The sequence below is a fragment of the Colobus angolensis genome, unplaced genomic scaffold (genome assembly GCF_000951035.1).
Source record: "Colobus angolensis palliatus isolate OR3802 unplaced genomic scaffold, Cang.pa_1.0 Scaffold10, whole genome shotgun sequence".
Classification (NCBI taxonomy): domain Eukaryota; kingdom Metazoa; phylum Chordata; class Mammalia; order Primates; family Cercopithecidae; genus Colobus; species Colobus angolensis.
Window position 1 is genome coordinate 2105316 of NW_012110919.1, and position 15068 is coordinate 2120383.

Below are 15068 nucleotides of genomic sequence, written 5' to 3' on the forward strand. Positions count from 1 at the left end.
GTAAATATATTTGCATATATTTATGCCAGAAAATGAAAATAATTTTTTACTACAACACATTTTTATTAAAACATGTTCTTCAGTTAAGCTTGCTGTCTTTGAAATATTGTGTTTTGTTAGAAAGCACTCAATATTTTTGTTTAGAAAATCCAGAAACCACAATGAAATATGAAGAACAATTTGCAATTTAAATGGATTTCAAATGTTAAAACACTAAGATTCCACAAGAAATGTATTATAATAAACATGGAATTTAGAACTTATAAGAATACAGAGGACTATATCTAAAAACAACAGCTACAAGAAATGGTAATGAACTAGAAATGACTGCTGTTTCATTATTTGGTATTAAATAACAAGAATTATTTAGTGATTAAGTATTTGATTCATTCCATACCCATCCTCAAGCTAAATATCAAACTTGTACCGCCGAAAGTTACTGAGCAATCTGCAATTATTTTATTATGATTACAATTAAGGAATATCTTATTTTCTCATTTTCTTCAGGTCATTCTCCTCCTGTTTGATTATTACATTTATACTGTAAATTATAGTATCTGCATAAGTAATTTTAAACATACACAAATATGTCCTTTTTATTATATAAGAATATAATTGTGTTATTTAGTGTTGATAAGCTATGGAAGAGACCAAAATACAACTATCTTTGAGTTGATAAACTATCTTAACTCTGTGTCTGTTTTATTAATTAAAAGAAAAGCAAATTAATGCAGGTTGTGCTGCATGTAACTGGCAAAAGCATCTTTGAATAGAAAAAAATACACTGCACAAATGAAAATGGTGGCCGAGAGCAATGGGGAATATTACTTGTGTCCTAAGCCTATTAATGGTAACCATATTTCATGTCAGAAACATTAGCTCATTAAACTAATTTTAGATTTGGTGAGAATGTGTTTAAATAATGACAGCCTGCAGAAGTCTGAAGCAGGTCATTAAAGCCATTGGGACTGGTGGTTTGATTTCATTTCCATCCAGACGGAGGTAGCGAAGATGAGGTCCATAACTGAAGGAATCTCGTTCTGCAGGCAGTGTGGATGGGCTGGGACATATTACAGAGACATTCACACCTACAGAGACAAAGAGCATAGATGAATGAATTGGAACACAAGAGAAACTAACAGTGGGAAGACCAAAAAACTAATGCCATGGTCCTATGGAGGGCTTAGTGGCCTAATACTTGAAAATGGTGGTTATACAAAACATTTGGGTCAGTGAGAGATTGTGCCTATCTGTTTCATAAAAGTAACCCCAAACAAATGTTCAGCAAACTTACAGTCATCTCAGTCCATGTTCTGCTACTTAGTATAGAGCACTAGTAAGGAAATACTGTTAAGATCTGTGATAGAAACAAAGGGGTATAAGACATCTCTTGTTTTCTAAACCTGCAGGTAAGATAAAGCACATTTAGATTGCTGTAGGTAGGATTTAGGGCATCAGAGCTGGAAACAACAATTCAGATTTGGGACTGAAAGAATGGGTAAGTACAAAAGTGAATGGATGGATCCTGGATGGGTAAGTAGAAAATCAATCTAATATAAAAGAAAATGCTTGAAAATTACCTTAAAAGATGCAAAATAGTGTACATAACATGATTTTAAAAGTAGAATTAACATCACGTTACATAAGCAATACAGAAAACAAACTTGAATCTTCATCTTCAAGTTTACTTAATTGGAAACAAAAATTTTGCCAAGAATTGAATGACAAAGAACTCAAGCCAGAAAATATCCCAGCAGCCTTTTCACATGGTTAGGATGGGAGTAATTGTGCACCCGCCTTAGATCAAAGCCCTTGGCACCAATGACTATGCTGAGAGTTACGAACATCCAGGAGAGAAGGCCAGTTAAACTAGCAAAATTCACAGGGAAGTCTGTAAAAGCTGATTTCAACCATGAATCCATATATTGCCTTTAAATTCCTTTTCAAAACCATTCGAAACAAGAGATCTTCCCTGATTAGACCCACTGAACTTGGGCAATGCCCCTCTTCTATGGTCTATTGTTTTATACAGACTCATATTGTAGTGAATAATTTTATATTTCCAGCAAGGTTGCTTTGCTTTGAATTTATGCCATTTTGTAAAATGAATTTAATAAAAATAATGACTCATTTGAATAGCAGTTTAGTTGTTAAAAAGTCAGGTTCCCTTTTTTTACATACATTCACGTATCACCTGATCATCTCACAGGCTTTATCAGGCAATATTATCATTCTCCCCACCTGGGCATTTGTGGGAATTCTGGTTCAGAGAAATAAGGAAATGTACACAACGTACTTCAGCAAATAAGTGGCAGAGCTGAGACCTGGCCTATTCTTTCTATTTCTACAATGGGTCTCTTGCCCAAGAGAATATGTCCCTTTCAATGTGCAATCCCCTTATCCTCATCAAGCTCATGTCCCATAATCAATGTATGTCTGAACAAATGAATATAAAAAAGAAGTATTCTAAATTTAATTACGTTTTCATAACTTACACTGTTTCTCAAGGAACACCAGAAAGCAATGTAGTTGAGTAAATAACATTTTTACCTAATCTTAAATCCCTGAAAGTTTTCAGAAGAATGAATATTTCCATCATATTGCTTGAGACAAGTTCACTGTCTTGTAAATTTTGATTACTTTTCATATAAGAGGTATGTTTCTTGGAGAATACTTTGTTACAGCCAGAGTAGATTATGTGGCAAGAAGAAGCAAGTACTTAAACAGTTTTGACACAGTGTGATTTTATTATGTCAATAATTCTTTCCAGGGAAACTCTTGTATTTATTTTCTTAAATATTGAAATAACAAAATTTGATATCTACATTAAAAAGTAAATAACTAGATTTCTCTTTGTTGCTGTTCTACTGATAGAATTTTTTTAAATTTTGCATTCCTGACACTGAAGGAGAGTATTGTTATTATACTGTCTGAGTGAAAAAAAAAAAAAACACACACACTTTAGGCTCAGGTTTTGGCTATTGCATTTACCCTTTGTCCTTGGGCAAATATCCTCCCCCAGCTGATGTTCAGTTTCTCTTTCTTCAGAAATTCCTAATAATATCACACAAGTTTCTTGTAAGGATTAAATAGTAGCTCTCAAATCATGAGCCAGCAACATGAATACTATTAATACCTGGGGACTAAACTGTGAGGCCCAATCTCTGACCTAGCAAGTCAGAAATTCTGGGGGTGGGAAACAGCAGCCTGAGTTTACAAGATCTCCAGGTGATTCTGATACACACTAAGATTTGAGAATGATAGAAATATATGATAAAACACTTTGATAAAACTCTAAAATGTGGGTCTATACTACAGACATAACACTCTATAAGCTAAAGTCTTATACTTCTCAAATGTGTTTTAAATATTGCTACCTCACGCTTAAACACCCTAATTCACAAATGCTCAGGATGAAATGCTTAATTCATAAGCAAGGGCTCTATGTGGAGTCACTTGAAGTTTACTTCCCATATCAATTGTACGTGGGGCTTTTAAGGAACGTACCTGTAATATACCTGTAGAAGCACAGAACACTTGTCAGGAAAAATTATGTATTTAGGATAATATTGTTGTTTCACTGATTCAGCTAAACAGATTCATCTCTTAACATTTTTTTTCTGTTGCATCTTTTGTTTTTGACTACAGGATTAAACAATACATATCATCACCATGGAAAAATAACCACTGTGGTGGCAAGCTGCCATTTAATTCCTGGATTGTAGGCTCAAGTACACTGTTATTTAACTCCCCCCACCAAATAAAAAAATATATTAAATAACTGAGCAGTACCCAGTGGAAAAATAGTCTGTTCCTATAAATTATATGTTTATGGGATTATTTGCTTAAAAAGCTTTAGTGAGTAATACCCAGGCAGCACAACCTTTTGACAAATTATCTTTGTTATTCTCTTACAAACTATCCTGACTGAATCTCAATTTGGAATGCATTTTCTTAGGTTGTCCTGGAGAAATCTCCCCAAAGTTATTTTTAAAGGGTCTACTCTGAGGTTGAAGATGCATAGATAAATGCCATGCTACGTATCTCACCCCCGTGGCTGGACCCATTTTTACACCAAATCCGGCCTGGTCTCATGCATAATTGTGAAGAAGCCAAGTTTGTCTCTAATGTGTCCAACATCTGCTTTCTATAATCACTTCTTCTCTTGATGATGCCTCTGCCTCCAAAAACTTTGCATTCATCTGTTACTCTCTTATGAAAAGTTCTTTCCAGGAAAGAAGAGAGTATTCTACCTGTCTAATGCCTATAAGTCCTAAGGAGTTGCCAGCTACCAGGGAAATTTCTTTCCATTTTAATTATAAAGCCTTAAACTATAGTAGTAGTTCTCAATGTGTAGTTCCCAGAATATCAACTGGAAGGCTGTTAGAGATGAAAATTCTCAAGTCTCACTCTACGTCTACTGAATCAGAAATCCTGGGGATGGAGTCACCAGCCTTTACACACTTTTTTGAGACTCCCAATGTAATTAGGGGAGTTTAATTAGAGACTCCAATTAGGAGAGTTTCAGGCATCAGCTGTCATGTAGGGTTCAGGACAGAGATGCCTTCCTAATGCGTCTTAAATCATATTTTCTTTATTACTAGTTGTGAGGTTGTTTGTGCCTGGTATGGTTTCTTAAATAAACCTACCCAATGGGGCAGAAATATTGGAATCTCCTGGAGTAAAAGAAGATAGAGGCATTTAGTTTCTCTAATGGATAATAGTCCTCTGTAGATGACTCAAGTCCACTCTTTAGTCTTCAGTTTGAAGATTTGGACTTCTTGGTTCATTAAGACTCTCTGTGTATAGACAAAAATTTAATACTGAAAATTGAAAACACACTAAAAATCTAAAGGAACATTAGTGGGGGAGGGGGCAGCACACTTGCTCTTTTTAATGAAGATAAAGATACATTTCATGACCATGAGCCCTTTAGTCAAAGACATACCCTGCAGGTTACTTACTTTTAATTTTGTTATGATCAAGGTGAAGGTGCTGAAGATGGGCACTGATTCGGGGAACCTTTGTGAGTTGATTGTGTGACAGTTGAAGATCTAGAATTGATGATACATCAAATCCTCTCGATGGGAGACCCTCATCTGATAATTTGTTGTGATTTAGTCTCAAAAAGGCCACTTTAGGAATCACATTAAAATAATTTTCTGGTATTCCTTCAATGGAATTGTTGTCTAAAAACAATTGCATTGTATTGGCTGGTAGTCTTGGAGGCATATTCCTCAGGGCATTCTTGGCCATGTTTAGCTGCATGAGGTTCTTGAGTCCTTTAAAAGTGTCTCTTTGAAAGGCATTGTCCACTAATTTATTGTTCTGCAGGTCAAGAAGGGTCAGGTTCTCCAGATTGCTAAAGGTCCCTTGAGGAATTCTGGACACCTTATTTCTAGCTAATTGTAATTGTTCTAAACTTCTTGGCAATGGAGAAGGTACCTCCTCTAGCTCATTATCTTCCAGAAATAAGAAAAGCAACTTCTTCAGCTGGCTTAGGGCTCCTTTTTCAATTCCATAGTTGGTTATTTTGTTCTTGTTTAGATTTATCCATCTTAACTGGGTGGCATTCTCAAATGGCTTTTCAGGAATGGTTTCTATCAGGTTGTTTTGGAGATAAAGATACCAAATTCTTGAAGGAATAGCAGGAATTTCTTTGAGGCCTCTATTTTCACAATATAAAGCAGTAGGAAAACTGGGTGGGCAGAAACATTCCACGGGACACTCGAAGTCATGAATAGTCCAATCATCTGAATCGTGTACTTCATAGACCTGCCTCACACTTCTAGTCCACACAGTGTCTGTTATGAATAACACCCACAAGATGAAACAGATTGTGCCTGCCATTATAGCACCTACAGAAAAAGGAACACAACCATTAGATATTTGAAGATCTTGACCCTTAGATAATTTTATACATCAAAATGATCAGGAAACGTTGCTTCTTCAGGGAAGAGTGAAAATATGTCAACATTTCATACACAGATCTTAATTAATATACATTAATTAGTAGGCACCATATGCAAAGCATTTTGCAAACACTGAGAATAATTCACCAACTTGTAGCTTTCTGGTTGTAACCCAATCACAATAAAAGCTGAGAAATGGAAAGAAAATTTTAGCAGCTCTAAGTGTTTTTCCATTTCAAGCTATTTAATTTAAAGAACTGAACTGAAACCAGTAGTTGAATACGAGAGTACAAAAAAGTGATCTTTTTAAAACCCAAACTGGGAATCTGTGTTGTTCCTGAGAGGAAGGCATATGCTTTTACTTTTACTCCTAAATGAGGAGAACGTCTGGATGAGATTCCCTAGGCCTTTTGGCCCTTGAACCAAAGGAATGAAGACATCAAAGAACATTTTAGCCCTTTATGGTAAAGGAAGGTTCTAGGATCTGAATAAAAGTGTGATTAATCTGTTATTCTGTAGCTCAACTTCTTAGGTAAGTTTTTTGAGGGTGGGGGAAGATGTCTATAATTTTAAGCACACAATTAAGCTGTTCAGCCAAGCTACTGAATTATCAATTCTCTCTCTCTCTACTCACTCTCAGAGAATATATATATTCTGTCTCCACAAATGTGTATATATGTATGTATAGAGATAGAGTTTATTATATAGAGTTGAATACATTGTGATGTATAGCACAAGTACTTGAGTATTGTATTCAACTATGGCATTATTATGGTTGATAAGAAACAACAACAACCAAAAAATGTATTTAGGATACAGGTAGAGAATTTCTTTATATTCACATTATCAGTGTGGATAATAGAAAGTAGGTTAGCATTTAATAATATTTGGTACATTTAAAACACATCAACCCTCCCCACTGATCATCAAAGATTATTGGTACAAATAATTATTTTAACAGGAAATATACATATATAATATATTTTAACCATTTATTTATAGCATAAATATGTTACATATATATTTATATATATATATCAGTAACATTCTGACAAATGTACATTTATTGAACTGATTGATAATAGGACAAAATAAATTTTACTGATTCCTTAGGAAAAGATAAAGTCAACTTCATTTATGAAATGCTGATCATTCAATTTTGCCATTAAATTGCAGAAAACAAGTGCAGAGCTGCTTCTGCAAGCTGTCAAATTTTCTAGGATTGCAGAACGCTGCTCTGGCCATGTTCCAACAAAGAAACATTATTTTTTTTTCTTTTTCCGAATAGGGTTTTGGTTTAGTTATTGAAGTTGCAACCCTGCATCTGTTGAATAAGTACTTTGCATGCTTAACTTTAAGAGTTTTTAAAAGTGCAAAATAGTTTACCTTGCCTTCCAGGAATACACCGTTGAGTCCTGTGTCTGAGTCTGAAGTTTGCTAAAAATCAAAAAAAAAATCTTTCACGAAAATAATTTGTTTTTACTTTAAGCTGTCAAGCCTGCTGTGAGAAACAGTGAAACCTACTCGTACCATTCACCATGAACACCTTTGATCTATTGTTTCCACTTTGACAGGGCTTCAGAAGACTGCTTACCTCAGCCTTCTTGGATCTTCTTCTTCCTTTTCTATTGGTTACTGCTTGTACATGGTAATGGATTGACCCAGACTCCACTGTCGTGTTTTTATGAATCCTCTGTAATATATATGCACTAGTATATCCAAATTTAACCCCTCCAACAACCACAGAATGTCGGTGCCTACACAAGCCAGCAAAGGAAATTCTTACTTTAATCCTAAGAACCCATAAAAAAAATTCTAGACAATTTTCATTCCTAATTCACAATTCAGTTCATCAGTACATGTTGTTATGTACTGATATCCAGACCTTATTTACCAACAGGCAACTGAAGGCAGTTTTAATTTCAAGTATAACAAAAAGATATTTTAGAAGATTTTAAAACATTTTCCCGAGATGATCATTTCTTAAAAATTGAATACAAATAATTAAAAGCCAATGTCTTCTGTTTATATGGACATATTTTATCAGTTTCTGATATAAAATAGATGCTGTCAAGTGTTTGATTAAGGGAAAAATAAATAAATATATGTATTTGAAAAATTTAAACATGATATCTGGAAAGTGCTACCTGATTTTGTTGCTAATCTTGGTATTATGCTTTGTTTCAGAGAAATAATTTTTGTATCCCTAATTGTTAAAAGAAATAACAATTTATTCCAAGTACCTGCTAAGGTGGGATAATTTTTTCATTCATTATAATATAACACATATTTTGCATATAGTTCCTTATGAGACATTACACTGTTACTTTTTTCTTTAACACGTATCTAAACTAGTGTGTCCTCCACTTCTGATATTTGATGAAAAAAAATTATGCTTCTTGAGAAAAGATGCAAACAAAAAAATATCTCATTTAGGTATTATTCTGTGGATTGATTGTTACGCTTTGTTTTTCAAAATCTGTCTTATTCTAGCTTCAGTGAATGCTATATGACTCATTTAACAGCTCACATGAGTATTGTCAAAGAGCACGGTGAAGAGGAGTAAGCGTTGGATTCAGAAGACCTTTTGTGAACCACCTCTTTCCTCTCTCCTAACCATAGGAAGGTCAATTAGAGTTCAGTTTTGTCATCTATAAAACAGTAATGGATTGCTTCACAGGGTTAGGTCTAGTTCGTTATAAACGATTACAGAAATAATCGCCTTACTTTGGAATTAGCCCTACACTCTCAACTGGAAAATGCATTCACATTTAAGGGTTTTTATAGATTAAGATCCTATTTTGACATGATTTTTTACTACTCCCATAGGTATGTAGGTGTACTCACATCACATTTTAAGAAGACAACCAAGTGTTATTTACTTTCTCACAACAATTGTCTCCTCTCTCTGTTGCATTTCTTCTCCCTCTCTTTTCTTTTCCTAAATCCTCGCGATTTAAACAACAGATGATCTTCAAATCTGCATAGCCCTTTTCCAGCTATTGTCTTACTGTTAATTTTTTTAGCCTAACTGATTTTAGTCATTTTATAATTTTCTTACACAAATGTTGCTACATGTTCATTGTAGGAAAATTAGAGTAGCATACTGGCTGCCTCCAATCTGTTTCCTCTTCACTATTCCACTCATGATCTGCCAACCAAAATATGACTTCTAATTCTGCTTCCCTGAAATGGTTCTGACAAAAAATAAGCAATGATCTTCACATTTACTAATCTGTTGAAGTCTTTTAGTGTTTAGCACACTTGGCCTTTGACCATACTGACCCATCCCCTTTTATTAAATATTTGTCTTAGTTGTTCTGACATCACTCTTGCCTAGTTTTTCCGCCCCTTTTCTGGTGACTTCTCTCTGTCTACATTCCAAAGCTCTAGTTCCTCTTTGTAACATTATTTAAGATTGTTTCCAGCATTTGCAAGCCTTTGAGATTCTATCCTCTGCTTTACACTTTTCTTGCTCTATACACATTTCCTGCATGATTCTGTGGTTCCAACCATCTCCTCCATCATGGTAACTCCTGAGTCTGTATCTGCAACCCAGCCTCTAGAATAAGACCTGCTTTCCAATGTGTGTGCATTTCTGCTTTCTAGATAGCTCCTATTGCATGTCTCAAGGGCGTATATGTAAAATGAAATTCTCTGTCTCCTTTTACTTCTAACTGCTCTTGTCATTTTCTACCTTTGAGACTTTTGTCATATTCAGTCTCCCAAACCACAAATCTGGAAATCATTCTTAAGTCTTCTCTCTCATTCTGCGCACATATGAGAACAATCACATTTTAAGGACTTTGGGAGACATGATACAAATAAAAATGATCATCTACAATGCTTGCCAAGTTTGAATATCATTGTCTCCAGACTAAAAACATAGAATTGTTTCCACTGTCAGGGTACTCACTATCTGTGTCTTGATTTTTCCTATAACATTCTAATCTACTTTTCTTTGATTCTTGATTCCTGAAGAGTGGGTACTTTAACTCTTCTCCTGAACTGTTTTAAGTTTAATAAATTTCAGAAGTTAGTAAGAATGTCTGAGTCATATGAACTGGTATAAAAATTAATAAAAGATTCTGGCTAGTCCTCTCTGATATTGCAAAAGGGTAGAAAGGAATCCTAAAGTTTAATAATGTGGCTATGGCACTATCTAGTGACAGTTTGATATTTTTAAAGTCTATGAGGCTTTGCACATAGCAAGTAGTCAACAAATGTTTACCGAAGGAATAAATAAGCAAATAAACATATAAGGCACTTGCATCACTTTTATAGCCATGAGTTTTTGATCAGCATAATTGTGTAAGTAGGAACATAATGGAAAGCCTTAGATATTTGATTTTTTTAAAAATGTGAGTTTGAATTTTCCTTTTGCAACTTAGTAGTTGCTTGGCCTTGCATAGGCCATTTAACTGTCATGAGCCTAAGTCTCCCCATAATATACTTGCCCTGAGAAGTGCTCGAGGTCATCTGAAGATCAAATGAGATAATGAAGGTGAACATGTTGGATAAGTATAGACAACTTTCATAGTGAAAAATTCAAAGCTCCCAGGATCTTACAAATCATTTCTTCAAACTCTTTCCTTTCACATATGAGGAAATGATGCTAGAAATTTATTTCAGAAGAGAATGTGCCTTCCAGAGATAAATCCCTTCAGAAATTTGAGAGGAAATAAAGCTGTTGTTCTTGTTGTATTTTTTGTAACTTCCTTCCTTTCTTTTTTTTTTTTTTTAGTATTTTTTGTTTCAAATTTACTTATGTTGCTTCTACTTCTTCCTACTAAAAAGGAAGACACTTTGCTAAACTGTCTCTCACTAAGGAATTAAGCTAGTCACATTCTTGAAGATTATTGACATTTAAAAGAGAAGACAATGCATGAGGGGATAAAAGACATGAAATTTCACATTTTCTGGCACTGTGTCTGACACATCTGTTTTCGGCGATGGTTGGATAGACTCCTTAGCTGCTCCTGGGAGCTTTGTTTATTTAGAATTGATTGAACTTATGCTAAGAAAAATAATTTTCTCTTAATAGATCAATTTCAGCTTTGTTTGACTAAATTTTGTTATATAATTTTTTAATATAAAAGGAATCCACTAAAATATACATCTAATACACTTATACACACATATATATAAAATCTTAAAAGGTCAAAGTAAGACATTTAAAATACTGTAATGATGCATTTAAAAAGTCAAGACTACCATAAAACTCATAATGAAGATAACAATTACCGACCCCATCCACTTCAGTGTAAGTCCTGCTCCCAAGAGGCCATTATTTTCTACTTTATTCTAAAGGTTTTTATAGTATTTGTTTAATATTCCAGCATATTATTTTTTAATTGCTCAATGTAACCTTTTTAGTTAAATTAACATTTAACACGCTTGCTCAGTCCCATATATGCATATCACAAAATTTTGTTCAATATTTAGTGCATACTTTTTTATATAATATAAACATTGTCTACTACTAAAACATTGCAAAAGTACTATAGTTTCCTTATTGTAGCACATTTATTTGCTTTCTCTCTATATATGTAACTGTACATAACACATTACATATACAAATATTTCATTCACATTTTCCAAATTCTCAAACAGAATTGTAAAATTATTTGAAAAATTTGTTTCCACTAAGTGAATAGAGGGAAATGGCATGGTGGTTAAAGTCAGACCTGCCTGGGTTTGAATACATCTCTGCCATTTAGTAGCTGTGAGACCTTAGACAATTATATTTCTAGTTTTTCTCTGCCTTAGTCTCCTCATCTTTAAATTAACAATAATAACAATAATGATACTAATATGTGCCTCATAAAGTTGTGGTGAAGATTAAATGAAATGACTTAGAACATTTTACAAGTGTTGATGTTAAAAAAACAGACATATTGGATTCATTTTTTTTTCCTGGGAGATAGCATTTCACCTGGGATGTCACAACTTCTTACTTCAGTGTGATTTCCTTGCTGTTGCAAAGTAACCTAAGCTAATTTGATAAATCACAGTCATTAGGTTCTTTATGTGACATTTCAGTTGCCTTATAGTTATCAAAGCCTATAAGAATCCTCTCTTACAACCTACGTGGAGGTGCTTTTATAAAAATAAGTGCAACTCAATTGTATGTCATGTAATAGACATATACTTGCAACAGGCATTAAAATAATTCATGTAGTAGGTCTTCATTATAAGGTTTCTTCCAATGTTAAGTAAGCTTCCCTAAGGTATAAATTAAAAGTAACACAAAAATAAATCACACTGTTTCTCTTGAACTACTGCCTTTTAAAATGAATGTATGGGTATTATGAACCCCACTTTCTGGGTCTGTCGGGCATGGTTATGGTCTTGGGTTTCCCTTCACCCAGTTCCTATGTTGGATTCCTTGTTGCTTCTACCATCTTGTGTTTTCTTGGTTAACTCCAGAATATTGGCAGATTCCATCCTCTAATCGCTTCACTTCCTGTTACCTGGGATATGTTTTTGCTTTTTTTTTTGATAATTCACGTTTTAAAATGTGTTTATTCAGCCTACCTTCCTACTTGGTATTTTAACTAAATAGAATTTTAATTTAAAATCGTGTTCCTTCAAAAGTTTGACAATATTCGAAGAAGCGATTGTCTTGGAACTTTTGGAGTTGAGATTGAAAACGTTGATAAAATGATGACCCGAGTCTTCAGAATGTGACCCCTTTCCGTCTCTGAAAACCCTTAGGATTTTTTTTTTTTTAATCTTCACTTTCTGTAATTTTATAATTGTGTGCTTTGAGAGGGTGTATTTTACTCACTAATGGGGTATTCAAAGAATTCTTCCAACATGGAAGTTCATGTTCATATAGTCGATCAATTTTTTTCTATTCTCTTTTTCTAAGGCTTAAAGTAAACCTGGCTAGATTGTCTAATTCTAGCGAGTCTTTTCTAATTCCCTTCTCAAAATTGTTTATGATTTCTGACAGATTTCATCTTCTGATTTTTAAAATTTTCTATATCATATATTATACATTTACTCCTAGGATACATCATCTTGTTCTCTGATTTTTTTTTACTAAAGCATTCTTTTGTTTTGTGTACTTACTATCTCTATTATCTCTCTTAGGGTTTTAATTAAAGAGTTTTGGTGGCAGTGTGAGGTTTTTCATCTTCCTGTAATAATTTTGTTTTCTTTGACTTTTTCCTTGGTTTTACTTAACCTCTAGAGATCTTTTATATTAGAGTTTCTCCTCATATGTCTGTTAGTGCTTTGCTGAACATAGATTCATATTTAAAAAGAAAGTCCTTATTAAAATATCTGTGAGAATTGATAGCATCTATCAGCTTTACTCTAGAATGAGTAGGTATGGACTTTGCTATTTTATTGGGGCGAACCAGTCCCCAACTCAGTATCTATATATCTTTTTTTTTGTGACTATTCAATTTCTCTAGAAAAATGTTCTTCTCTTCCGCTACACACACATACACACACACACAATGTATATACATGCTTATATACATACATACACATGTATATTGTGCAATCATACAAACATATATGCATGTGGGGGTCTGCATATACTGAGTATAAATTGACAAAGAAATGTCAATACTTTGCCTTTCAGTGCACTTTCTATCACTATGATTTTTTATTAATACTGAGAATAAGAAATTTTTCTGTCATTATGAATAAATAGTAAATAACCTTCTGTTTATAGCTTAGTCTTTGTGTCTAAACCATCCTGAGGCTGTGCTGATTCCAAAACTAATACTAAACTAGTTATAAACTCTGCCACTTCTAAGCTAGTTATATTTTGATTCAACTTATATATTTATAACTCTCTTGTGCCATTTGCTCCAGGACTCCACAGGAAGGCTTTCATTAACTAATTACAAAAATGAATATAGCCTTGTGATTTGGGGGAGAGCTCTGTTACCAGCTACCCAGATCACTCTTATCTAGAATTGTTTTTTTCCTGCTTCTCAAGTTCTCTACATTTCTACCAAGTTAGCCTTAGTACCATTGGCCTTCAGCAGATATTACCACAGGAGGCTAGCAGCTTAGATGCCGATCAGTTTAAAGCTCATCTCTAAAGCACCTCAGATGAGCTCTCTTACAGGACACAATGTCTTCCGAATGCTGAAAAAAATATACTATTAGATTCATATCTCCAATAATGCTGAGGAGACTTCACTGAATCCCAGATGCATTCCTGTATATCCTTATCCTTGTTATGTTAGCATCTTAACTTCTTACAACACTGGCCTTCTAGGCCATCCAAAATCAGAGCTATATTTTTACAATCTATTCCTGCATATGATATCCTATCAACTATCATCTAATGGTATTTATATTCTTTTAAGTAGTAGAGAAAGCCTCTACGGGGTCCTAAGTGTGATGTATCAGAAAGGCAGCAGTGCTATAGGACTAGAATCCATTTGGCTTCATTCCCATTTATATCATGTACTTGCTGAATCAGCACTGCTGGGCAATTCGGATTAGGCTAGATAGACCAGACAATACTGAGTTCACGGGAAGTTAACATCAAATTATTGTTCAGTCTCTCCTAAGGTCCAGTTTCTCAAAAGGATAATAATTACTTACTAAAGATAGCATGCTTTTATTTTGGAAAGCTGGAGGCTGAATCCTCCTATTAAGGCTTACCACTGGCTGCATCTAGCTGCCATATACTCTTCGAATATCGTTTAATCAGATGGGTGATAACCAGTAGGATCACTGTGACCACATCTCTCTGGAGAACTACTTCTTGTCATGGGACAAACTGAAAGCTTATCCTTTCTCAGTAGTGGACTCGCATGTGGTTATATGTGGCCTCCACAATTCAAAGAGACTCTCTGTGTTTCTAGTGGTAATGGATGTAGGGTTCAACAAAATGTCTCCACTGTGAAGAGATATCTCAACTTGCCCTAGACCCTAAGCCTCTATAATAAATCAATGAGTTGGCCACTTATAGCCTTCTATTTTATTTATCTCCAACGTTTCTGACGTTCAAGTGTCTTACCAAAGTATCTAGCTAATACAGTTTATCTGGTTGATTGTGTCACACGATGTCCTGTAAGAGAGTATTTCTGCAGACTAAAATATGGCACAAAGTCAAGGAATTAGCACAATCCAGAAATAGTATAGCAAAATTATATTGCTGTTCTTGTCTGGTAAAAGAAA

General features: G+C 34.2%; 1 protein-coding gene across 1 annotated transcript; it reads right to left on the bottom strand.

Moving 5' to 3' along the window:
- Positions 1–59: 59 nt before the first annotated feature.
- KERA (keratocan) lies at positions 60–7905 on the bottom strand. The gene is made up of 3 exons (XM_011933607.1): positions 7299–7905; positions 4965–5858; positions 60–1088 (listed from the first exon to the last, which is right to left on the bottom strand). The coding sequence occupies exons 2-3, from the start codon at positions 5848–5850 to the stop codon at positions 916–918; spliced, it is 1059 nt and encodes a 352-aa protein (XP_011788997.1). The 5' UTR covers positions 5851–5858; positions 7299–7905; the 3' UTR covers positions 60–915.
- Between the last annotated feature and the right edge of the window lie 7163 nt (positions 7906–15068).